Below are 26,633 nucleotides of genomic sequence, written 5' to 3' on the forward strand. Positions count from 1 at the left end.
GAGCTCGGTCAAAGGAGACGGGCTCTGTCAGCCTCCCTGACTTCGTTGCCGAGAGTGCTCCCTGCTCACAGGGCTCCTCCCGGCCCCCTCTGTGCCTGCACAGTCCCTCCCCAGGAAGGCCTTTCGCTGCGGGAATCAGCCTCGCGGGTCCTTACAGTCGCCCCTCCCAGACAGCGCCTGTCTGTGAGCGCAGGCCTACCCATCCCCATGCCCCCCGCCTCTCTCCTTCCTCCCGACACCATCTGCCATGCCGTTTACTTGTACATTTTGTTTATAGTCCCGTTTTCCTCCAGGAGAATGTCAGTCCCATGAGGCAGGAATTCACTGTCTCCCCAGTACCTGGAACGGCATCTGGCATGTCGGAGGGGCTCACGCTTTGTTGGATGCATTGGGTGCCTGGATGCTGACGGTCTCCATAATACCTTCAAATCTTGATTATCTATGTCCACAGCAAAGGATGACAGTCCCCAGTGTCGGAAGACCCTTCCGACCAACTCATAGCTTACTTTTACCAGGTGCTGTTTCAACTTTTATACAATAACCCAAGAATTACCTCAGATGTTGCTCAGTCACTCAGTTGTGTTCGATTGTTTGTGACCCCATGGACTGCAGCACGCCAGGCTTCCCTGTCCTTCACCATCTCCTGGAGTTTGCTCAGACTCATGCCCATCGAGTCGGTGATGCCATCCAACCATCTCATCCTCTGTTGTCCCTTTCTCCTCCTGTCTTCAATCTTTCCCAGCATCAGGGTCTTTTCCAGTGAGTCAGCTCTTTGCATCACGTGGCCAAAGTACTGGAGCTTCAGGTCAGATGAACCATGGAATATTTGCCACCCATAAGAATTCTAAGGTATTATGTGCTTAGGAGGGGTTGAAAATGGGAAAAGGAAACCCAGAAATATTGGAACAAAGAAACCCATCTAGGAGTTTGCTGCAGAACACTTCACATGCATACAGGGTCATCTTCCTCAATTGCCAGAGGAATAGATGAGTGCCCCACCCTCCTTTTGTCAAAATCTTGGCTCTCTGTGCACTAATGAGAAACAGAAATACAGACACAGTTATGGAGAAGGAAAGAGTGGCTTTATTTCTTTGCCAGGCAAAGGGGGTACACAGTAGGATAGTGCCTCAAGAATTGTGCCCCTTTCCTGGTGAAGTGGTGTTGTTTAGTCACAGATTCGTGTCTGACTCTTTTGTGACCCCATGGACTGCAGCCTGCCAGGTTTCTCTGTCCATGAGATTTCCCAGGCAAGAATACTGAAGTGGGTTGCCATTTCCTTCTCCAGGGGATCTTCCCAACCCAGGGATCAAACCCACTTTGGCAGTCAGATTCATTACCACTGAGCCACCATGGTAACCTGAATAGAAAGAGATTGTCCATTTAGGCAGACGAATGTGATAAGGATCAAGGCAGCCATAGTCTACTTCTGTTTTCTGCAAGTTTCAGAAGGGTGGGGCTGCTGACATTAGGGTGTGTGCAGGGTCCAGGTGGTCCAATCTCCTAATCTTCATGAGTTTTCCTTTAATCCTGTGGTTTTGTGGCTGCTCCTCCCTTGATTAGCAACTGTTTGAATCTGCTCTTTTGGAACTCAGAGAAGGTCATGGAGGCTGGAGTCTTGCCTATAAGAAATGGTGAACAAAAAGGCCATTGTGCCTGGGAGTCCCACAGCGCTCTGCTCAGCATCACGCCCTCTCTCCTGCCGAGAGGTCCTGTGCAACAGGCCCTTAGTAGGCAATCACACAAGCTGCTGCTACTATCTGCCGTCAGCATCATCTTCCCTCCAGGGGCCGCACGCGGGGTTTCTCAGGAGCACCCATGCTGATTAGGAGACGTGTCGGACTGTCCGCTGCCACGCGCCCCTGCTCATTCTTTCCCCGTCCCCAGACTGTCATCTCTCCTGTCTCTACCCACTGTCCCTGTATTTCTCATCTCCCTAGTAAGTCCCCACACACCCTGCACCTTTCAGCTGAAACTGCCTCTACGGGGAGGACTTCGGACTCCCCTGGGCAGGGTTAATCACTCCTCCTCCAATAATAGCAGCCAGTACAAACACTGTGATTAGGCTGTATTATAATTACTAATTTGTGGCCAAGTCCTCTCTCCAGGTGAACACGGGGGCCTGGAGGGCACAGATGCAACTTACTGTCAGCGCCAAAGGAAACGTCTCAGCGGGCAGGTGTCTCTCACGCCTCACCCCTGCCCAGGAGGCTGGGGAAAGCCTGCTTCAAAAGCGCCTGACTCACTTCCGAGCTTCTGGAGTGCAGGGAGGCTCTGAGAGCAGACTTCACACAGGCTTCCTCTAAGCCATGCTCTTCCAAAGCAACAGCTGATTTTCAGACAGAGGATTTGAATCTGGCCCAGCAGATGGAAATCTACTGCCCTGAACAAGACAGCTGTTGAAAAGCTAGTTAAAGCAGCTATTTCCTACCTGTCTGCTCACACTGGCATGTTCACTGGCCACTGTCATTTGGAAAGTGCCAGAAAACAGGTCAGCAAAACTCCACTAAGGCCTTGGAACCAGATAAAGGAGTGGAGCCAGGGGATCATCTGGCCTGAGTGACAGGCAGGAGTTCTGTCTTTTTACAGCATCCGCAGTAGGAGATCAGTCTCTAGCACAGATTTGATACCCACGAAACAGTTGATAGTGGCTCAGACATGAGTTGGACCATAAAGAAAGCTGAGCACCGAAGAATTGATGCTTTTGAACTATGGTGTTGGAGAATACTGTTGGGAGTCCCTTGGACTGCATGGGGATCCAACCAGTCCATCCTAAAGGAGATCAGTCCTGGGTGTTCATTGGAAGGACTGATGTTGAAGCTGAAACTTCAGTACTTTGGCCACCTGATGCGAAGAGTTGACTCATTTGAAAAGACTCTGATGCTGGGAAAGATTGAGGGCAGGAGGAGAAGGGGATGACAGAGGATGAGATGGTTGGATGGCATCACCGACTCAATGGACATGAGTTTGAGTAAACTCTGGGAGATGGTGAAGGACAGGAGAGCCTGGCGTGCTGCAGTCCGTGGGGTTGCAAAGAGTCAGACACAATTGAGTGACTGAACAACAACAGACAGTAAAGAATCTGCCTGCAATGCTGGACACCTGGGTTTGCTCCCTGGGTCGGAATATCCCTGGGAGAAGGGAATGGTTACCCACTTCAGCTGGACACAACTGAGTGACTAACACTTTCTCTTTCAAACATTTGATGGATGAACGTGCAACTTCAGGGGAAAAGAGACAAGACGGAGGAGACATTATATATTGCAGTTGACAGTAGTTCTTCATTTTTAGAAGTCCCTCAGTTGTTTCTCTGTGGCTGCCCTGGGCCCTGGTCGCTGCTCGAGGGCTCTCCCTGTGGTGGGCAGGGCAGCTCTCTGGCTGGGCTCTGGTGGCTCTTCCCTGGGGTGGCTGCTTGTGTGCGGCCCAGGATCTAGGGCTCGGGGCTCAGTAGCTGAGGCTCATGAGTTTACTTGCCCTGCAGCGTGGCACCCCACTCCAGTACTCTTGCCTGGAAAATCCCCTGGCTGGAGGAGCCTGGTAGGCTGCAGTCCAAGGGGTAGCTAAGAGTTGGACACAACTGAGCAACTTCACTTTCACTTTTCACTTTCATGCATTGGGGCAGGAAATGGCAACCCACTCCAGTGTTCTTGCCTGGAGAATCCCAGGGACAGGGGAGCCTGGTGGGCTGCCATCTATGGGGTCGCACAGAGTTGGACACGACTGAAGTGACGTAGTAGCAGCAGCAGCAGTGGCGTGGGGGACCTTCCTGGACCAAGGACTGAACCTATGTCCTCTGCATTGGCAGGCGGATTCTTAACCTCCGAACCACCAGGGAAGTTCCTAGAACTGATCCTTTAACAAGCCATCAAAGGTGGGTCTGGTAGGTGAGCCTCCAAAGTGGCACGTGTAGCAGCAGGCGGGGACCACATTGCTGCCCGGGAGTGTGGCCCAGTCAACCGGGCGCCTTTGGAGTCCACTTAGGGACTAAGTGGAGGGTGCATGTTCCCCACTGGGCACAGAAGGAAAACTGTCCGGCTTTCCTTGCCCACCCTTTGTCCACATAGTGCTCTGGATAAACCGCTAGAAAGCCAGGGGTGTCCGCCTGCCTCAGGTTAGCTTCAGCCACAGTCCCATGAGCTTTTAAGAGCTAAAAAGTGCAGGAGACTTTTTAAGAGCACTACGACTGTTCCTCCAGGTTGCTTCTGCTTGAAAATCTCTGCAGGTGGGCTATGATTGTTTGAAAAGCTCAGCCATATGGGGAGGCCATTTGTCTAGTGCCAGTCATATGCCAGAATGCATGAACTAGGCACTACTGGGGCATCATTTCATCCTGGGGCTGCACCCCGAGGGAGGTCCTGGACTTCCTTCTGCAGGTGGGCATGGAGGCTCCAAGGTCATGAGGGATTTACTGAAGCTCATCTTCACTGGCAATCTGTCCCAGGCTGGCTGACCCATGCCAACTCAATATGCAGCTTGCAGATGAGATCAGAAAACACTCATGTTTTAAAAGAACCAAATCTTTTTGAGGAATAGCATTTCCTGACCTTTTCGGTGGCTGACATGGTTTGGGTGTCGTAAGTTTGATCTGGCATGGAATAGCAGGGGGAGCTGCAACCTCTCCCAGGTGGGGCTGAGAGCGTTTCCCAAGGCCCTCCTGAAGCCTGGCCAGTTGTTTCGCCTTGGCTTCCAAGTGCAGGGAAAGTCTGAGGGACAGTGAATTGTGTAGGAGAACGAGAGAGCTGTTGTGTTGGACAGGCTCCTGATGGGAACAGTTTTGACTTGCTTTGCAAGCGCCTAGACTGCACAGTGGCACTGCTTCTTGGAAAAATCACCCCGCTGATCATGACAGGGAACATGTAGGAGGAAGAGGCGCAGAAGGTAAGAGGCTGGCACTGTCTGTTCCAACTAGCAAAAGCAGCAGAGACGTGAATGCAGTAATTCTAACCTTGTTAAACTAAAAACATTTCTCAGGTCCTCTTGGGAAACTTTATTTTGCTTCCCAAGGAAGGAAGCGAATCGGCTTCTTCGAGGTCAGTTTCATTTGGAAATTTTCCTCTTTCACTTTCCATCTAATTGGCACACAAGAAGAGCAGACACAACCTGAAAATGTCAAGCAAAAATCTGGAGGTTTGGAATGAGTCTTATTTTTAAAAGGTCTTCCTTTGGGCTTCCCTAGTAGCTCAGTTGGTAAAGAGTTCGCCTGCAGTGCAGGAGACCCTGGTTCGATCCCTGGGTTGGGAAGATCCCTTGGAGAAGGGAAAGGCTGCCCACTCTAGTATTCTGGCCTGGAGAATTCCCTGGACTGTATGTCTGTGGGGTCTAAAAGAGTTGGACAGGACAGAGCAACTTTCACATTCACTTTGGGTAAACCCATTAAGAAAACTTTGACCCAGGGATTGCACTCTTGAGAATGAAAACGCGAAGACTCCAGGATCCCTGGGTTTAATCTGGCTCTGACACTTATCTTGAGCAAGGAAGTTCATTTATCTGTGCTTGTTTTCTAATCTGTAAAATGGAGATGATAAAATTATCTATGCATAAGGTTTTTTGTAAAGAGTGAGACAGTCCATGGAACTTAACTAGCACAGTACCAGTCCCCCAGACATAGGAAATACTCAACTGTCTCTTATCATAATCTCAAAGACCCAGTCACAAACAGGGACAAAACTGTATGCAAAGCTGTTCATACAGCACTATTTACAGTAATGAGAAATCTGAATCTAAACCCCCCCAAATCGGTGAATGACTAAAACAGGCTGCATCTCTGGCCTGGAAAGATGACGGAGCCATTAAAAATTTTGGCTGTGAAAGCTATATAATAATTTAAATGTTTATACTATAATACGCAGGAAAAAGCAGTTACATAATGGCATATGTGGCATACTTACAACTGTACAAAACAAAAACCAAATTCCTTAAATAGCGGGGAAAGAATGGCAGAAAATATATGATAAGGCATTAGCATGAGCGGACTCATTCTAATTGAGGGCAGTCTGCACTGAGGCCCATGGGTCGCAGAACCAAGTGTTATTTCAGTTTATTATTACATGCAGAAAAGAGGACCAGAGGGATGCAGGAGAGGCAGAACAGCTTTCCAGACTTCTATAAATTTAGTTTCAGTTGGAGGATAGTGGCCTTAGAGTGTCGTGTCTGTTTCTGCTGTCCAACGTGAATCAGCCAAAGGTATCCGTGTGTCCCCTCCCTCTGGAAGTTCCCTCCCGTCCTGCCGGCATCCCTCCCCTCTGGGTCGTCACTGAGCACTGAGCTCCTGTGTTACACAGCAGCTTCCTGCCAGCTGTCTGTTCTCCACACCATAGTGTCTATGTTTCAGCGCTACTCTCTCAGTTCCTCCCACCCTCTCCCTGCCCTGCCGCATCCGCAAGTCCACTCTCCACGTCCGCACCTCCGTCCCTGCCCCACAAACAGGTTCATCAACACCGCTTTTCTAGATTCCATATATATGTGTTCGGTTCAGTCACTCAATCGTGTCCGACTCTTTGCGACCCCATGAATCGCAGCCTGCCAGGCCTCCCTGTCCATCACCATCTCCCGGAGTTCACTCAGACTCACGTCCATCGAGTCCGTGATGCCATCCAGCCATCTCATCCTCGGTCGTCCCCTTCTCCTCCTGCCCCCAATCCCTCCCAGCATCAGAGTCTTTTCCAATGAGTCAACTCTTCGCATGAGGTGGCCAAAATACTGGAGTTTCAGCTTTAGCATCATTCCTTCCAAAGAAATCCCAGGGCTGATCTCCTTCAGAATGGACTGGTTGGATCTCCTTGCAGTCCAAGGGACTCTCAAGAGTCTTCTCCATATATGTATTAGTATACAATATTCCCCTTTCTGACTTACTGTACTCTGTATAATAGGCTCTAGGTTCATCCACTTCAGTTCAACCAACTCAAATTTACTCCTTTCTATGGCTGAGTAATATCCCATTGTCTATATGCCCACAACTTCTTATTCATTCATCTGTTGATGGACAAGCAGGTTGCTTCCATGACCTGGCTATTGTAAATAGTGCTGCAATGAACATCGTGGTACTTGTGTCTTTTAAATGATGGGTAGTTGGTCCTTTGAACCCTTCTGTAATCTAGCTTGGATTTTCCCTTATTTAGGACACACTGTCTCATCTTTCCATGCCAGTTTCTCATCAACTTTTACTGTAGTCGCTATGAATGTTCTAGCGGACCCTTGGTCAGGGAAGCCAGTGAGGCCAAGGAACTGGAGTCAAGCCAGTCGGTGAGAGCCGCATTGGCTTTCAGGGACCAGAGCCACTGGGCATAGCAAGTGTGTCCTGAAAACACTTTATGTTGTCTTTCTCATGCACGACACCACCCTCCAACCTGCCCCTCCCTTTCCACTCTCATTCCCAGGCCTCTTTCCACTTCTGCTGTGAGGGTGGCGCTGCACTGTGGATGGAGCTGGGTGAGACTCAGCTCCTGCCTGCAGAGGGGCGGTCCCGGCCACAGAGAGGGCAGACAGACAAACGCTGCCCAGGGCAAAGGACGGGGCCAGAAAGGGGCGGCGGTGCTGAGGCCCAACCGGGAGGACACACGGAGCCGGAGCCTGGGGTCGCGGGTGGAGGTCTGGACCCAGCAGGGTCTGGGCAGGGTACTGGCTGGGGGTAAAGGCCTTCCAAGCCGAGGAAGAGCAGGTATGAAAGCACAGGTACAAAGGCGCCATGAGGGCAAGATGTCACGGGGCTAGTCTGTGGGGTTCAATCAGGGAGAGAATAAGGAAGAGTCAGCATGAAATTAAAAGACGCTTGCTCCCTGGAAGAAAAGTTATGACCGACCTAGACAGCATATTAAAAAGCAGAGACATTACTTTGTCAACAAAGGTCCATCTAGTCAAGGCTATGGTTTTTCTGGTAGTCATGTATGGATGTGAGAGTTGGACTATAAAGAAGGCTGAGTGCTGAAGAATTGATGCTTTTGAACTGTGGTGTTGGAGAAGACTCTTTAGAGGCCCTTGGACTGCAAGGAGATGGAACCAATCAATCCTAAAGGAAATCAACCCTGAATATTCATTGGAAGGACTGATGCTGAAGTTGAAGCTCCAGTACTTTGGCCACCTGATGCGAAGAACTGACTCATTGAAAAGACCCTGATGCTGGGAAAGATTGAAGGTGGGAAGAGAAGGGACTACAGAGGATGAGATGGTTGGATGGCATCACCGACTTGATCGACATGAGTCTGAGTGAACTCCGGGAGTTAGTGATGGACAGGGAGGCCTGGCGTGCTGCGGTCCATGGGATTGCAGAGTCGGACACAACTGAGCGACTGAACTGAACTGAGCATGTGAAGAGGCCACAAGAAGAGGCCTGAACCATACAGACCTATACAGCCGTCAGTGGCAGTCCTGAAGCAGGGGAGAGACATCCTCATTCTTTCAGGGGGATGACGCTGGTAAGCGTGGAGGATGAGCTTGTCTGTTGAGTGTGACTGGTGGCGGGTACACGAGGAAGTGGCTACAATAGTCTGAGAATCGCTATCTAGGGCTTTGTAGGGAGCTGCAGTGTGAAATGGGGTGAGGAATCAGATCAGGGAGCTGGGCTTGAGGTGGAGGTGACAGCTCTGGCTGCTTGGTTGAATCTGGGGGGTTGGGGGGTCCAGTCAGAGAAATGAAGGATGTACATGGCTATGGCCATGCTATCAATCAGGATAGGATATTTCAGAGAAATGGGTTTGGTGGGGGAATGAAGATAATGACCTCAGCTTGGGACTGGGTGAGGAAAATGTGCTGGAGGTGGGTAAGAGGCAGTTGATTAGAGAGGTCTGGCCTTCAGAAAAGTTTAGGCTGGAGGTACTGATAAGGATTGATGCTTTAAAATTGGGGTGCTAGAGAAGACTCTATAGAGTCCCTTGGACAGCAAGGAGATCCAACCAGTCCACCCTTTAGGAAATCAGTCCTGAATGTTCATTGGAAGGACTGATGCTGAAGCTGAAACTCCAATACTTTGGCCACCTGACGTGAAAAGCTGATTCATTTGAAAAGACCCTGATGCTGGGAAAGATTGAAGGCAGGAGAAGGGGACGACAGAGGATGAGATGGTTGGATGGCATCGCCAACTCGATCGACGTGAGTTTGAGTAAACTCTGGGAGTTGGTGATGGACAGGGACGCCTGGCATGCTGCTGTCCATGGGGCCCCAAAGAGCTGGACACAAACGAGTGACTGAACAACAGCTGATAAAGAAGGAGATACACAGAGTGAGCAGAGGCTCCAGGAAGAGATGAGGTTACCCTGGTGGACTAGACAACAGAATTCTAAACAAAACCTCAAGACACCCGATCTTCCAATAGATTTGACAGAGGGTTGCGTGAGGGTTTACTGAGGTTCTACACTGTGTGAAAACTGTTGTCTTTTCCATGTGTATGCGGACGAATTTTCAGTTCCAGGTTTTGAGCCATTGTTCTTGCTGACTCTGACAATGCTGTGATGCCAAGTGAACAGGAGGCTTCAGAACTGGAGAGAACCTGGGTTCCTGTCCCAGCTCCCTGAATGAGCACGAGGCAGGTAAGCCTGACTGTTTCCTACCCTGCAGAAGAGGGAGAATGAAATCCAACACTCAAGAGTTGTTACTCACTTACAGTATGTGTCTGCTTGGTAACAAAAAAGCGTGTAAGTTCAATCTTACAGGATATTATATAAACTAAACCAAAAGGCTTCTCTGGGTAACATCATTTATAAAATTGATAATCCTTAGGCCCAGACGAGCATATTTTAAGCTGAAAATGTGCTTTAATGTTTGCACTGGTTCTGGCAATTCAATTATTAAAAAGTGGACTAGAAAATTGTAGATGACAGGGTTCATTTGTTTTTCTTCCCATCCTGACTTTTCAAAGAAAAAAAAAGAGAGAGAAAAAAAGGCTAGTATACAAATTACATATGCTAGATGAGCTCAGGCGTTCAAAAATGCATTATCATTTTCACAGTCATCTAATTTAGAGACAGTGGAACAAGTCCAAGTAGCAATTTTATTTTAGTCTACAGCACAATTTTTTACATACACTTTAGTGGTTTTGACAGTGGTACTTTTCAGCAGACTTCAAATGAACCGACAAAAGTTAATATACTTAAAATTAAATATACACAAAAAAACAAGAGGCATCCAGATGTTCAGAACCATGCAGAAGGGATGGTCTGGTTGGTGTTTTCACTGGGTACCTTGCCTATTTGGGGTTGCAGAGAGTCGGACATGACTGAGCAACTATCACTTTCGCCTATTTAAGAATTCATCAGCAAAAGGCAGTTCTTCTGTTCTTCATTCCCATATAATTTACCAAAGTCAGAGTTCTAAAAGTACACACACACAAAATAAACCTTCCTTTAAGGCTACATCAGTACAAAATTTCAATGAACTGAATTCAATATACAGTCAAACTAACAATTCCAGTGATCATACCCAATCACTAGAAAACAGGCAATATCAGCACCGGATCTAAATGCAAGGTTATTTATTAAAACACCAACAGGAGATTAACCAAAAAGCAACTAATATGTTAATCTTAATATAAGACATTGAAGAAAAACCAAAAACAATATATTAAATATCACTCCACTGAGCCAGGCTATAACTGATGGACAACAGACACATGAGTTTGTCAAACAGTGCTTTAAATACTTTTCTGTGATAAAAAGTGTATCAGGAGATGCAAAGGAAAGGTAGAAATGTGAATTTATCCATTTAGTTCCACAACTTAAAATGACTATCAAACTGATAATATAAAGCTAAGTGACAATAACTTAACCACTGGGCACCAGACAGGCATGACCACTATTCACTGTAATTCATAACGCTCTTCAGGAGTGTTCCGTGGATGGCCAAGCCAGCAATTCTGTCTTAATATAGACTGGATACTTATCCTCTGTGGGAAAAGACCCTGAAGAAGACATGGCAAAGGCCTAGAGAAAAAGTTCAACCTTTTGAAAAAGTTAGTGATATCAAAATGCTTTTCTGTCGCTGGGAAACCAAACTAGGTCAAATATGTCGCCCAAAGCAGCACAGAATTCAGAGTCAGAGGTTGGCAGAAAAGTTTTGGAAAACTTGCAGTTTTTAAAAATTGGCAATTTCTCCATGCTTAATAAAACTATCAGAGAAGAGGTATAATGTTTGTTCATTTGTGGAATGTTGACAGATTGCCGCAAAAATTCACATGAATGAAGAACCGCACAGATGCGCTTCAATGAAGTATTTTTTAAAAAATTTACAAAAAACTGAAGTTTCTATTTAAAAAATAACCACGTATGCCAAGATGAAACATGGTAAAAAGTAGTGTAAGTTCTAGTCATGATTCTTTAACAGCTAATGGGAAAGTGATAGAAATCATTTTCTCTTAAAAAGGAAGTTTTGTTATTGCACTGACTTTTACAATCTGACCTAGTAATTTAGAAAAATCATGTAGTAAAATCTGTAAAATTAAAATACAAAATTCTGGTTTGTAAACATCAGTTGGCCAAGTCTCTCCAGAGTCCTTCATGATAGTGGAATGGAATGAATAATTAATTCACTACCTTATTTACTTGCTGTGAGGGGGAAAACTCCAGAACACAGCTTTCATACTTTCACAGTAATTATTTTCAAAGATATAAAGAAAGTCAGTGCAGTTGTCTTCTTTTCTTTCTCTGTGCAATTTTCAGCTCTTATCCCACTCCTAAGTGCCATAACTGAGATAATACTGGTTTGGAGACCTAGTACAGATTGGTCATAAATGTCGCATAAAGTCTGTAGGACTTCGGTAAAGATATTTCCAAATGGCATAGTAATGCACTGCAGCTGCTGTGGCCACAAACAGGTGCCAGATGGCATGGGCAAATGGAATGATGCCATCGCTCTTGAAGAACACAACTCCCAGGCAATAAATTAAGCCCCCACAGGCAAGTTCCTGAAGTCCATCCGTGTTGTTCTGTCAACAGAGGAAAAAAAATGAAAAGGTTTTGATGTTACTCTGATGTGACAGCTAAATCCATCCCTGCAAATGCCCCCTAAGTCTCCTGATTTTCCAGACAACAAAGCAGCTCTGCACAGACAGAATCCTAATCTGTAAACATGAACTACACTTAAATCAACCTGGATTAACCTCTGAATCGGCCGTCTGGATCTCACCAAGCAATCAGGTTATAGGTTCCATGGCAAAAAGCAGAATCTTCTGCTCATCTATAGCTTGTTTAAGCAGACGAATCGCATCTAAAATGAACCGTCATTCATTTAATAAAGTACAGTCCTTGGCTTTCATCTTTCTCTTGAGGAGCCTTCTTCCCTAGTAAGGTACACTCAAGCCGCTCTGCTTATAATCCACAGCTCCAGCACGGTTTTCACTCCCTATGTCTTCCTCAAACTCTGTTCTACACTAATCGCTTTCCTCAGACTCCTCTGTTTCTGTGAGCTTGTGGCTTCCTTACAGCTGACATGGCCAGAAGGCAAATCATTGCTAGGAGTGACCTCTGAGATCATATAGCACAATACAGTTCCTAACCTTCTAGATGCTCCAGGCCTTTCTGTCTTTGTGCCTGCGAGTTTTTTAGCTCAGCAGGAAATTAACAGTCAGTTGTGCTTTAGCACAAAAACGAGACTTTATAAAGCACTCTTGGTTTTCAAAGCCCTTGACTCATCTACAAGATGAGACCGGGCTGTGTGATGGCAGGCGAAGAGAACAGAGGCAGGGCTCCAGGTGCTGATGGGCGAACTCGCCAGGGTTTCTGCAGACCAGAACAGGGAGGTCTCCGGTTCCGCAGGGTGAATGGCAACCTACAGCAGCTCATGGTCAGGCCTTGATAGGGACAGTGGTGGGTGTTCTGGAGGCCTGGGCCCTGCGGCTGCAGCCTTGGCAGCCTTGGAGCAGGGCCCCGCGCAAGTCCCACAGGGGGCGGGCCATGGTACGTGGGCTGCCTGCGCCGAGGCGAGGGCGATGGCTGCACTGGACACAGAGCCAGGCGTGAAGACCCAGGCCGGGGGCGAGGGCCAGCCCCGTCTTCAAAATTCACATGGGCACCAGGGTGTTCTGCAGGACCAAACAGTGAGGAAGGAGACTTCTCAGACTGCTCCTTAACCATCAGTCAGATTTCATTTTCTTTAAAAAGTAAAACATAGCAAAACAAAACACCAGACACATTTATTATTTCCTAGAGGTTATAGAGCAATTAATATCCCTCAATAAGAGTACATCATGAGAACGCTGGGCTGGAAGAAGCACAAGCTGGAATCAAGATTGCCGGGAGAAATATCAATAACCTCAGATATGCAGATGACACCACCCTTATGGCAGAAAGTGAAGAGGAACTAAAAAGCCTCTTGATGAAAGTGAAAGAGGAGAGTGAAAAAGTTGGCTTAAAGCTCAACATTCAGAAAACGAAGATCATGGTATCTGGTCCCATCACTTCATGGCAAACAGGTGGGGAAACAGTGGAAACAGCGTCAGACTTTATTGTTTTAGGCTCCAAAATCACTGCAGATGGTGACTGCAGCCATGAAATTAAAAGACGCTTACTCCTTGGAAGAAAAGTTATGACCAACCTAGATAGCATATTCAAAAGCAGAGATATTACTTTGCCAGCAAAGGTCCGTCTAGTCAAGGCTACGGTTTTTCCAGTGGTCATGTATGGATGTGAGAGTTGGACTGTGAAGAAAGCTGAGCACAGAAGAATTGATGCTTTTGAACTGTGGTGTTGGAGAAGACTCTTGAGAGTCCCTTGGACTGCAAGGAGATCCAACCAGTCCATCCTAAAGGAGATCAGTCCTGGGTGTTCGTTGGAAGGACTGATACTAAAGCTGAAACTCCAATACTTTGGCCACCTCATGTGAAGAGTTGACTCACTGGAAAAGACCCTGATGCTGGGAGGGATTGGGGGCAGGAGGAGAAGGGGATGACAGAGGATGAGACGGTTGGATGGCATCACCAACTCAATGGACACGAGTATGAGTGAACCCTGGGAGTTGGTGATGGACAGGGAGGCCTGGCGTGCTGTGATTCATGGGGTCACAAAGAGTCGGACACAACTGAGCAACGGAACTGAACTGAATAATAAAAAATGCCCTGTGTACGTCTAGTAGGGACATTTTCCTTAGAGAGGGTTAGGTTTTCCTAATGGAGGGTTAGGATTCTTATAGGACCATCTGACCCCCCCAGTGAAGAGTCACTGATCTAACACAGCCTCCTTAGAGATGAAGAGACTAAAGTCAGAGAGATAAATACTGCTTTATCAACTTTCAAAGAACCAGAACATGGTTAATCTTAAAAGCAGATTATGTCTGCTTCATTATCAACGCCATTACTGTGTTTCTATGTCCCTACTGAATGTCTGAAACATTCATTTAATCTTCACAATCCTAAATTAGGTATTTTTATCTCAACTCCACAGATGAGAAACCTAGAACACACAGAGGATAAATAATTTACCCATGGCCACAGAGCCTTTAAGTACCAGAATCAGGATTTGAATCAAGCCCAAGGTGTTTTGTTTCCTGAAGTCACATTCCTTTTTCAGGGAGGGAGGGAGGTCTTTTAAAAACTGATGATTCATTTATATAGTGTAATGCATAGATATTAAGTGGACTGTAAGGTTTTGTGAAATGCACACTTCTATACGATGATGCTGTCAAAGTGCTGCACTCAATATGCCAGCAAATTTGGAAAACTCAGCAGTGGCCACAGGACTGGAAAAGGTCAGTTTTCATTCCAATCCCAAAGAAAGGCAATGCCAAAGAATGCTCAAACTACCGCACAATTGTACTCATCTCACATGCTAGTAAAGTAATGCTCAAAATTCTCCAAGCCAGGCTTCAGCCATACGTGAACCGTGAACTTCCTGATGTTCAAGCTGGTTTTAGAAAATGCAGAGGAACCAGAGATCAAATAGCCAACATCCACTGGATCATGGAAAAAGCAAGAGGGTTTCAGAAAAACAGCTATTTCTGCTTTATTGACTATGCCAAAGCCTTTGAATGTCTGGATCACAATAAACTGTGGAAAATTCTGAAAAAGATGGGAATACTAGACCACCTGACCTGCCTCTTGAGAAATCTGTATGCAGGCCAGGCAGCAACAGTTAGAACTGGATATGGAACAACAGACTGGTTCCAAATAGGAAAAGGAGTACGTCAAGGCTGTATATTGTCACCCTGCTTATTTAACTTATATGCAGAGTACATCATGAGAAATGCTGGGCTGGAAGAAACACAAGCTGGAATCAAGATTGCCGGGAGAAATATCAATAACCTCAGATATGCAGATGACACCACCCTTATGGCAGAAAGTGAAGAGGAACTCAAAAGCCTCTTGATGAAAGTGAAAGAGGAGAGTGAAAAAGTTGGCTTAAACTTCAACATTCAGAAAACAAAGATCATGGCATCCGGTCCTATCACTTCATGGGAAATAGATGGGGAAACAGTGGAAACAGTGTCAGACTTTATTTTTGGGGGCTCCAAAATCACTGCAGATGGTGACTGCAGCCATGAAATTAAAAGACGCTTACTCCTTGGAAGAAAAGTTATGATCAACCAAGATAGCATATTCGAAAGCAGAGACATTACTTCGCCGACTAAGGTTGGTCTAGTCAAAGCTATGGTTTTTCCAGTAGTCATGTATGGATGTGAGAGTTGGACTGTGAAGAAGGCTGAGCGCCGAAGAATTGATGCTTTTGAACTGTGGTATTGGAGAAGTCCCTTGAGAGTCCCTTCGACTGCAAGGAGATCCAACCAGTCCATTCTGAAGGAGATCAGCCCTGGGATTTCTTTGGAAGGAATGATGCTGAAGCTGAAACTCCAGTACTTTGGCCATGTCATGCGAAGAACTGACTCACTGGAAAAGACTTTGATGTTGGGAGGGATTGGGGGCAGGAGGAGAAGGAGACGACAGAGGATGAGATGGCTGGATGGCATCACTGACTCGATGGACGCGAGTTTGAGTGAACTCTGGGAGTTGGTGATGGACAGGGAGGCCTGGCGTGCTGCGATTCATGGGGTCGCAATGAGTCGGACACGACTGAGTGACTGAACTGAACCGAACTGATGTAACTCATATCACCCCTATCAAGATACACAAATCCTAACACTCCAGAAAGTTCTTTGGTGATCCTTCCCAATCCTAGATAACCCCTTCCACTAAGACAACCGCTGTTCTTGTTGCTATTACCACAGACTAAGCCTCTCCATTTGAGAACCTCACATAAATGGAATTATACTGTATGCACAGTTTTGCATCTGGCTTCTTTTTTGCTCAATATAGTATTTCTGGTGCTAGTGATAAAGAACTCGCCCGCCAATGCAGGAGATGTAAGAGATGTGGGTTCAATCCCTGGGTCAGGAAGATTCCCTAGATGAGAAAACGGCAACCCATTCCAGTATTCTTACCTGGAAAATCTCATGGACAGAGGAGCCTGGCGGGCTACAGTCCATGGGGTTGCAAAGAGTCAGACACGACTAAAGCGCCTTAGCATGCAAGTGTGCACATGTATGCATGCGGGTGCTAATGTCATTCATTCCTTTCTGTTACTTAGCATTTTATTAAGTTAAAAAAAAATAATTTGTTTATCCTTTCCATTTGGGGGCTATCATGAATAAAATTTAATACTTAAACTGTTTTACAAGTCCTGTTGTAGATACATGTTTTCATTTTTGCCAAACTATAACTGTGTGCTTAATTTTATAATAAACTGCTAAGCAGATTACCAAAGTGGTTACATTTTATATTTCCAAAACAATGAATCGAGGCTCTAGTTATTTCACATCCTTGTTGGTATTTGGTGGCGTCAGCCTTTTTAATTTAACTATTCAGTATGGTGTGGTGGTAAGCTTTTAATTTTCATTTCGCTGATTTCCGAGATGACTGGTGACATTGAGCAGTTTTTCAAGGGTTTACTGGACACCTGTATCTCTTTCTCTTTTTATTATTGATTTAGAGTGCTACAGTGTTTGGTACACATCCTTTGTCAGATACATATAGAGAAAGCAAATAGTTTCTCCCAGCCTGAGGCCTGACTGTTCAAATTCATTGATCTTTCCTTCTGCAGTATCCCATCTGTTGTTAAATTCCTTCAATACATTTTTTTTTCAACATATAGTTTTCAGATCTAGGATTTGCATTAGGCTCTTCTTGCTTATCTAGCAATATTTGTTTAGATAATGGATGCTAAGAGTACAGATTTTGTTGTCTTCAAATGTTGAGTTTGTTCCGTTATTTACTTACTGGAAGATCAACTTTTATCCTTGGAGGTTTCTGGGCTTTGTTACGGGAGTGCCACAGCTTTATCTAAGATGTGATCTTGCTAGGGTCAATGGAATACTTGTTATGCTGTGTGGTCTCTCCTCTCTGATTGGTTGGAACTCTGGGGTCTCCAGTACTGGGCTCATTCAAGAATATCCACTTACTTCACAGCCTTTCAATAGCTATCTTCAGCTAGCGTATGCAGCATCTTGCCCAGCACAAATGCAGCTTAGTATCAGGGCAAGGGCACAAGGAAATCCCTTTGTAGATTTCTGGAGACCCTTCTCTGTGAAGCTCCCTCATCTCCAGGACCCTGCCCTAGCCTGGGGAGCTGAATTGCTGGTTTGTTTCCTCCACCCAGATGGCTGCTCCTGGACTCCACTTTCTTTCACTGTAGTTTGGAAAGCATTCCAAACAGGGAGAAAACTGCAGTGCATTTGAAGCTCATCTTTTGGTTTCTCTCTCCTCAAGGATCACAGTCCTATATGTCTGTGTCCAATGCCAAAAAATTGTTGTTCATGCACTTTACCCATTTTTTATAGCTCTTTGGGGCAGAAGTGTCTTTTGACACTCATTACTCTGACTGCAACACCGAAGGTTTGAGTCTTCCTCATCTGTGCTGCTCCTGTTCCTTCAGATGCCTGTGTGGTTCCTTTTGACCTGGTCTCTGCTCACTGGTTTCATCACAGAACTCGTGTCACCTGCACGGTCACACCCCTCACACGTCTGTGCACATTCGGACGCTCCTGCTTCCCTGTCCCTGGGCCTTCCTCCACGCTGGGTCCATCTCTGCGCCACGTGCGCCACTCTTCCGCCTCTTGGCTCCCATCTGTCCTTCTGAATCAGCGTGAATAGCATTTCCTCGGGTATTCTGTCAGGCCCTCCCAGAGCAGGCTGCACTTTCCACAAAGCCTTATAAAACTTAATGGCCGCTTCTCATTTTCTATGAATTGTATTTTTCTGCTTGATTCTATCAGGGCAAGGGTGGGGATTTTCCTGTTTGATTAACGTGAACAGTAGTCACCTGTTATTGTACCACTTGAAAATGTCCATGAAAGATTTCCACTAGTAAAAATACTGGATAAACTTGTTTTTACGATACCCAGAGGGAATTTACTTGAAGCTTCACTCTAATGATTAGTAACCCATCAACACAGACCTTGCTCTGGGTGTCCTCAATTGCCTTCCAAGCAGATTTTCTCACTTCTGTCTTTCACCTCCCTCCTCTCACCATTCCCTGATGCCTTTAACAACTAAAGTGAAAGTGAAAATGAAGTCGCTCAGTCGTGTCCGACTTTTTGCGACCCCGTGGACTGTAGCCCATCAGGCTCCTCTGTACATGGGATTCTCCAGGCAAGAATACCAGAGTGGGTTGCCATTTCCTTCTCCAGGGGATCTTCCCAACCCAGGGATCGAAACCGGGTCTCCTGCATTGCAGGCAGACGCTTTAACTGCTGAGCTAAATATATTTTCGGTGCAAGGTAAATTACTAAAGCCATTATAAATCTCATATCTCAAAGAACATATCTCGTTACAATCTCCTAAAACATACCCCTTGAAAAAACACAAGCAAACATAAATCCTAAATCTTTTACAGGTATTTTTGTGACCAGAGCAAGAACTATACACAGCAAAATTCTTACAAAGTGCCTGTGAGCTCAGGAGTGAAATTACAGGTACATTTCTAATCCTTGCAGGCTCAGAAGAGAGTTCAACTAAACAAACCATGACTTCCTTAATTAATACAGTAGCCAGTGCCCCAAAATGCAGAGTATAGACTGGAAATACATAAGCTAAAGGCACAGGTGAGCAGTGGGCGGGATTGTGAGGTCGTTACTCAAACTGACAAATACACATGGATTTCTCAACACTGATTAGTCTGACTCCTACAGGTAATGCCACATCTTCACTCATTAAAGTCCCCAAAGGAAAATTTCAAGCAAAGTTAAAAAACAAACAAACAAACAAACAAACAAACACTTTCCTGGCAAAGAGAAATACTACGACTTAAAAGCAAGTGAAAGGAAATGTAAGAGTGAAGGGATTCAAGAAATATCTAATAAAATATTGAGCCAAATGACCTTTTGAAGTTCTTCCAATGCTTAAATTTTAAGAAGTCATTAATTTAACTGTTTACAATAGCCAAGACATGAAAGCGACCTAAATGTTCATCAACAGAGGAATGAATAAAGAAGATGCGGAACACATATACAATGGAATATTACTCCACTGTAACTGAGTAATATTTTTAATATTACAAGCCATTAAAAAGAATGAGATAATGCCATCCGCAGCAACATGGATGGACCTGGAGATCGTCATACCAAGGGCAGTAAGTCAGAGGAGAAATATTGTATGACATCCTTTATATGTGAAATCTAATAAGAAATGAAACAAATGAACTTATTCATAAAATAAATACAGACCCACAGACTCAGAAAAGGAAGTTATGGTTGCCAGGAGGGGAGGATGGCAGGAAGGGACAGTGAGGGAGTCTGGACTGACATGCACACACTGTTTTATTTAAAATGGACAACCACAAGGCCCTACTGTACAGCATGGGGAACGCTGCTTGATGTCATGTGGCAGCCTGGACGGGAGGGGAGTTTGGGGGAGAATGGATACATGTGTCTGCAGAGGTGCTCTGCTGTGCAGCTGAAACCATCACAGCATTATTAATTAACTATACTCCAATATAAAATAAAAAGATTTTTAAAAAATTTACCCTTGTCCATGGATTTAGGTTTAAGACACTAAGTAACTTAAAAAATTCCCACCTTCACATTATCTCACACCTCTTTGGGTAAAGGGTGGGAGTTGGGTGAATAGAAAGGTTATCCCAAGGAACAAATACAGCAGATTACCTTATGGAAGAAGACACTTGGATATATAGCTTTTCCAAACTATAGACAGCAAGTAGTGCAAGTCGTGGCACTTTGTAATTTATATATTTTTTCTTTTGAGTCTCTAATAGGCATATTATAACTTCAGAAATAAAAACTAGAGATTGTATCTATAGACATATTACAAGTCACAGTGATTGGAAAGAAAATAAGGTGAAATAACTAAATTACGAAGAAACTTACCATTGATGTTACCACCAAGGCAGGAGAAAAGCCCATTGTGAGATAGAAAAAGAGCTCAATCACCTTATACCTGCAGAGGAGAGATGTGTTAATATCATTTATCTATTCCTACAACACTTAAACCATTTCCTTACCATTTTTTTCTTTCGAAACACAAATGTAAACTCTTAATGAAATATATTTCATTTCTAATGAAATGTATTTTCCCTACAGGAGACCCCTAAGCCTCTAACTGAAATACGGTAGTTGAGTACAACAGTGAACTAATACTTCTTTCAGGACTGTTGTTGTTTAGTCATTAAATACTATCTGACCCTTCTGGGACCCCATGGACTCTAGCCGTCCCGGCTCCTCTGTCCATAGGATTCTCCAGGCAGGAATTCTGGAGTGGGTCGCCATTTCCTTCTCCAGGGGGTCCTCCTGACCCAGGGGTTGAATCTGCATCTCCTGCATTGGCACGTGGATTCTTTACCACTGAGCCCCCAGGGAAGCCCTTTCAGGATTGATAAGGCATCAAATTCTACATGCTGCATGGAAAATGTTCTTTGCCCAAAGTTATCACTGAATCCAGTTAACCACGCACTTTCCCTTTCTAATCCCAGTGGTTGCCTTCACCATCATTCCAATTCATCACTATAAGATACTGAAATTATGAAGCTGTACAAGGAATAGCTTGGCGACTCCTCTATCAGTGGCAAAGGGATGGGAGCCTTAAAGAACTAAGGGAATGTGTTTCTGATTGTTTGTTTTGTATCTGCAGAAACTCTGCACAAAATTTGTTAAGGCTCATCACCTTAGATGCAGATTATTTGAAAATGCTAAAAAAAAAAAACCACTGTACTGAAATTCAAGTTATATTTATGCCTAGTCAAACTACACTTTAAGTTTCTCGAAGGCAAAGACCAAAGTATATTTATGTTTGGATCTGCAGAGCCTAGAACAGTATGTGGCACCATTTAGGCTTTCCCTAATACCTGCCAAACCAAATGGCCAAGGGTGACTCGCATCTCGTTCTTAGTGTTTTGTACTCAAAGTCCAGCGGGAAGTAATTGTATCAGGGAACTGGGGAAGAATGTGGGTTTGGTTTACATCAGAAGGCCTGAAATAGGAGAAAAAACAGTTGTCTTACTTTACTTCCTATTTTATCCAAGGGTATAAATTAGGGGTTTGAGTCTGAGAAGCAAACTGTTCCCTTGGATATATATATATAATGCATAACACCACTCAGAATTGCTAACTATGGTCAAAAATGCACTTAAGTGAATTTCAAAGTTACAGAGAAGTTAGCTAAAACTACTATTTTCTTCTGAAAAGAGAAAACAATTTATTACTTTGTGACAAGCACGTTATATTCAATTCTGAGGGCCATTCTGCCAAAAACAATAGATAAAGAATTTAATAAACTGTATCCAAATAAATGATCTCATGGTTGTGAGTTTCTCAAGCTCAGGCATATGAAATGATGGAAAGAGCCATGGAATAGGAACTAGGCCGCCTGGGTCCTAATTCCAGACGTGTCGCTGATTTCATGCGTGTTCTACATGTTCTCAGTTTTCAAGCATGAAGCAGAAATAGATGACCTGAAGGTCTCTTCTAGAGCTAAGATGCTAAATTTCAATAAGCTTTCTTTTTATATTGCTTCACACACCAGGACCTTTGAGTAACAGGTTTAAAAAAAATGTGTTCCATGGTGAGGATACTAAGAGCAATGGCACCCCACTCCAGTGCTCTTGCTTGGAAAATCTCGGGGATGGAGGAGCCTGGTGGGCTGCAGTCCATGGGGTTGCTAGAGTCGGGCATGCCTGAGCGACTTCACCTTCACGCACTGGAGAAGGAAATGGCACCCCACTCCAGTGTTCTTGCCTGGAGAATCCCAGGGACGGGGGAGCCTGGTGGGTTGCCGTCTATGGGGTCGCCCAGAGTCGGACACGACTGAAGCGACCTAGCAGCAGCAGCAGCAGCAGCAGCAGCAGCAGCATACCCTTCCAAACATCCCCCTTCCCAGGAGTTCTAGGTTGGAACAGCCTCTGGGTCCCTAACCAGGTTAAGTGTTATGCTAGGGGCTTAATGTCAATTATCTCCAACCTTCCTAGAAACTTAGAAAAGCAGTTATTTTTCTCATGTGGTAACTGTAAGTCACAGAGGGTCAGGCTAGTGTGCAGATATGACTAGTCTGGCTGAGGATGTGAAGTGAAGCCTGACTCATTTCAGAGTCGGAATTGGACTGCCATTGCAGACGAGGGAGAAGGCTACTTTGTCTTTTAGCTACATCATGCGTTACACAGGTACCATTCATTTGTCTGCAGCAATCTGTCTGCCAGTGATAAAGAGCAAATGGTTCTGAAGATTTGTTAAAACAATATATATTGTTTATGTATTTCTACTATTTTGAAGTGCAAATGTAAAGTAAATCATGCTGTAATGTAGATAAAATTTAGGAAGTTAATTTTAAAGGTATTAAATGTAAATTATTTTCTCTTACTTTTCATGGTAGAGAAATACATAAATGGTTCCTCCAGCTGCCATGAGCCAGATAAACCAACGCATATGAGATGCCAGGGGTCCAAGTTCACGGAGATTTAACCTAAAAACGTAAACATGACAACAGAGAACAGAAGTGATAAATGAAAAGAATTCATACAACCTGTGTCTTCCTCTAGTCCTGAAAACTGAGAGAGAAGGTACGAGGATAAGACCAGAAAGCAAAAGCGCTCAACATGTGGTGGAGGTATTTGGGCAACTGGGGTAAAATTAATGACTTTAAGATAAAATTGTCGTTCAACCTTTAAGACTTAGAATCAGTTCCAGTGTGGTTTAAAACAGAACCAGCCGAAAGGAGACACGGGGAGGTGAGCCCCAGCGCACCGCGACCCGTGACTTTCCTGATGAGGCGGGCTGCTGCAGAGGCCACTTGCCTTCTCATTCCGGACTGCATCCCCGAGAGCAGACTGCTTACCAAGATTACTGAGAACAAAACCCTCAACCGGATCACACACACGCACACAACGGACACCTACTACACAGACCAAGTATCTCTGCCAAGAGAAAACGTCAGAAGAATTAGCCCAACATATGTCATGTGAGATATTTTGCTAGAATTTAACCATGGACTCCTGTGAAGCCTGAACTTAAAATGCTACAAATTCATCTGTACTAAATTCAGATTAATAGAAAAAAATGTGATTCTGAATGACTATTACTACAAAAGTAATATTTCCAAATGGAAAAGGTACCATCTGCATATCGAAGACTTACATGTGAACAAACTGTTTACTGTAATATTTGTTTCCTCAGTCTACATTTAAAATTTTTATTTATTTTAAATTGAGGTATACTTCACAAAAGCCTCCAAGTATTCTCGCTCCAACATGATGCAGACCTATAATTTAGTAACAGGTACTGGGGAGAAACATCACTTACTTCTTACTACAACACATAATTAGGTTTCTTTTGAATGATGGATGCCACATTAGTCAGAATCCAGAGACCGGCTGTTTGTAATGACTATGGTAGTTGATGGCATAATATGAATTTCCGAGTGGTTAAAACTGGACCATACCGTGGTAGCGGAAAATGAATTTTTCTTTAATTATGGATTCAAAACAGCAAAAGACTCTATCTTGTCTATACCAAAAAGACAGGAAGAACCAGGACACTGAACTGAACACCAGGCATTTAAAATAGCCAACTAATTAGGCTAGCTCTCTTATTCACATAGCTGAAGAAATGAGAGACGCACTCCATATACAGTAGCTACTGCACTGTGAAGACAAGCAGCATGAATTTCAAAAGTTAGCTTGTTTTCTTTACATATATATTTATAGTGTTTCCATTTAAACAATTAGATGTCCAAGTATTCTGAATAGCAGAAGCACAGAGAAAGAACATGGAAGGCAAAGGGAACATATTTCCAAAGTGAGCATGCTACCTGCACACAGCTTTGTAGCACTTCTCTCAAACAGTCCAGTGCAGACATGTATTCTGAGCGTCAGCAACATTCTCTCCTTAAAATCTGCAATCTGACTCCAGCAAAGCAAAACGGGAAAGGAAAAAAACCCATGTATGTATGCTTTTGGGGGTGGGGGGCAGGGACAGGAAGACAGGAGGGAAGAAGGACTGAGAATTCTCTCATAGACATGCTGTCTTCAGAAAGAGAAAAACTGTATCTTACCATGGAGCGTAAGACGCAGCGATGAAGAAATAGATGACCATTCTATCGCACATGTGAAAGCAATGCTCCACTGTCCTGTGGGGGGAAACGCATTAGACAAGTTTTCAGAAATTTTTAAGACTGGAAGTAGGGGTTATCACTCTGCTATGCCACAACTGCCACTCTTGTTCTTAGTTCTCATGGCATACATGAATGGGCTTTCAAAGTCACACGGCTGTTTTTTAATAAGATGAAGCCACAAATAAAAGCTTTATTATCAAATGACACATACCAGAGATCCTCTCCATGTAAGAACCCCACAACAATCAGAAACTCTGAAATTGTTAAGCAATAACAAGCAAAATCTGTGCTTTCTGATGTTTTCCATTTCTTTTAGATCTTAACTAACAGGAAAATGAAGTTCCCCGAGGGCAGACCACCTCTCAACCCCTATCATGGTGCAGGACACAAACCCGTGAGGGCTCAGGAAAATACTCCCTAAAGCCACAGTCTTTTTAGAAGGTCTCTGAAGCAGCCTTTACTCCAAGTACCTTCATGCAGACAGTAAGTTGCAATAAAGCAAATTTAGAAACTAACTTAGGAACAGCAACGACACAAAGGAGCAAAAAAAAGGTTATCTGCTGTCAAGAGGGTAGCCATCTGCGCTTCTAAGCAAGTTTTCTCCTTCTACAACTGGAGGGTCAGGAAGTGTACAACAATCTGGCTCCCTGAGGTCTAGTCACAGAGCAGGTAAGACAGGATCTACCCTTCACTGAGGGAATGTAAAAAGTACAAACGCGCCGCACTGTCTTTAACCCACTCTCAGCCCAAGTGGTGGACACGACAGCTTGGTGGTTTACCAGCATTAGACTTGCCTCACCACACACACAGCTGCGGCCAGGGCGGGCCGAGGGTGTTCAGCCAGTCAGTGCTGGTCACTACGTTAATGTTCTCAAGCCTGGCTGCCTTTCAGAATCGCCCGAGTCACAAACTCCAGGCCAGAAGATCCTGACTTGAGAGGGCTAGAAGATGAGGCAGAAGGTGGAGGGAAGAGGGGAATCTCTTAACTGCTTGGACGACTGTGATTCTGAGCCAGCTCTGGGGCCTTGCTAATTCTGCTTTCCAGACGGTGGCAGCACCCAAAGTCAAGCTGCAGCTTGTTCAAGACCCACCCGCCAGGGACTGCCCTGCCGGCCCAGGGCTGAGACTCCATGCTGCCAGCGCGCGGGGCCCGGGCGCGAGCCCTGGCGTGGGAACCAGACCCCCCCCCCGCCACAACTAAGAGTTCCTCTGTGGCAGCGAACACCTGGTGCAGCCAAAAAAATAATAAATAAATAAAATATTTAAAAAATAAAACCCCACCACCCGCCTCTCTGACACTCACCCTCCTCACAGGTAAAACAGAAACATCATCATCTCTATCAGAGTATGTATGAGCATTACATGAGACCACGTAGCCATGTGATTAGCACAGCACCCAACACATAGTAGGTACTTAACCAACGCTCATCCCCTCCCCTCTTTTACTTAAATTAAGGATATACTGGGATATTTTTAAGAATGCAATTAAAATAAATAAATTAAAAAGAATTAATGCAGAGCAAAATTCCACCCATAGCTTAGTATTCTAGCAGTGCTATTGCAAGGTTCAAGAGAGACTGGTTTCTCTTACACCTTCTTCTCAGGCCTTGGCAGGGAGCCCCTGTATACTGAAGCAGGTACCTGCAACTTTTTTGATTCAGAAATCTAAACAGCAAAGCCAAGTCAGACAAGGCAATCACAGGCACTGCACTGTGCCAAAAAGATAATGAAGTGCTCTGGCCTCTGCGACAGTGTGTCCTGAAGAGTCAGGACAGGTACTTTTGAGGCTTGCTTCTGAGTGTGTCCCAGGGCTCCATCATGATTCAACGCTGTGGTTTTATTTTAAGCTCAGGGAACTGTCAGCTTCTGGGTGATGGTAGCAGACTACAAACTGTAAGCAATAACGTGAAGGGTGTGGTGGAAGTAAACCTCAGGACCGGAGTCAGAGGACCTGGGACGATCAGATTCTGCCGGTATCAATGACTCGGGCAAGTCAGGACGCTTCTCTGGGTCTCAGTTTCCCCAGGTGAAAATGATGGGGTTTGGATTAGATGTTCCTTAAAGATGCTTCTCAGAGAAGGCAACGGCACCCCACTCCAGTACTCTTGCCTGG

The 26,633-nt window shown here is 44.9% G+C and overlaps 1 protein-coding gene across 2 annotated transcripts in view; it reads right to left on the minus strand.

Annotated features, from left to right (window-relative positions):
• Window positions 1–1,404: 1,404 nt before the first annotated feature.
• Window positions 1,405–26,633, minus strand: part of MMD (monocyte to macrophage differentiation associated) — a 39,988-nt gene continuing 14,759 nt past the window's right edge. Inside the window, exons 4-7 of one of the 2 annotated variants that reach the window (XM_052657393.1) lie at window positions 24,461–24,535; window positions 22,772–22,873; window positions 20,290–20,359; window positions 1,405–1,619 (exon numbers count right to left, since the gene is read on the minus strand). In XM_052657393.1, coding sequence (XP_052513353.1) covers window positions 1,599–1,619; window positions 20,290–20,359; window positions 22,772–22,873; window positions 24,461–24,535 — 268 coding nt within the window. In that variant the 3' untranslated portion in view covers window positions 1,405–1,598. Of the gene's footprint in view, window positions 1,620–10,006; window positions 11,909–20,289; window positions 20,360–22,771; window positions 22,874–24,460; window positions 24,536–26,633 lie in introns of those variants that run through there. The other variant, XM_052657392.1, reaches the window with a different exon arrangement.

This window comes from Budorcas taxicolor, chromosome 19 (assembly GCF_023091745.1).
Source record: "Budorcas taxicolor isolate Tak-1 chromosome 19, Takin1.1, whole genome shotgun sequence".
Lineage (NCBI taxonomy): Eukaryota > Metazoa > Chordata > Mammalia > Artiodactyla > Bovidae > Budorcas > Budorcas taxicolor.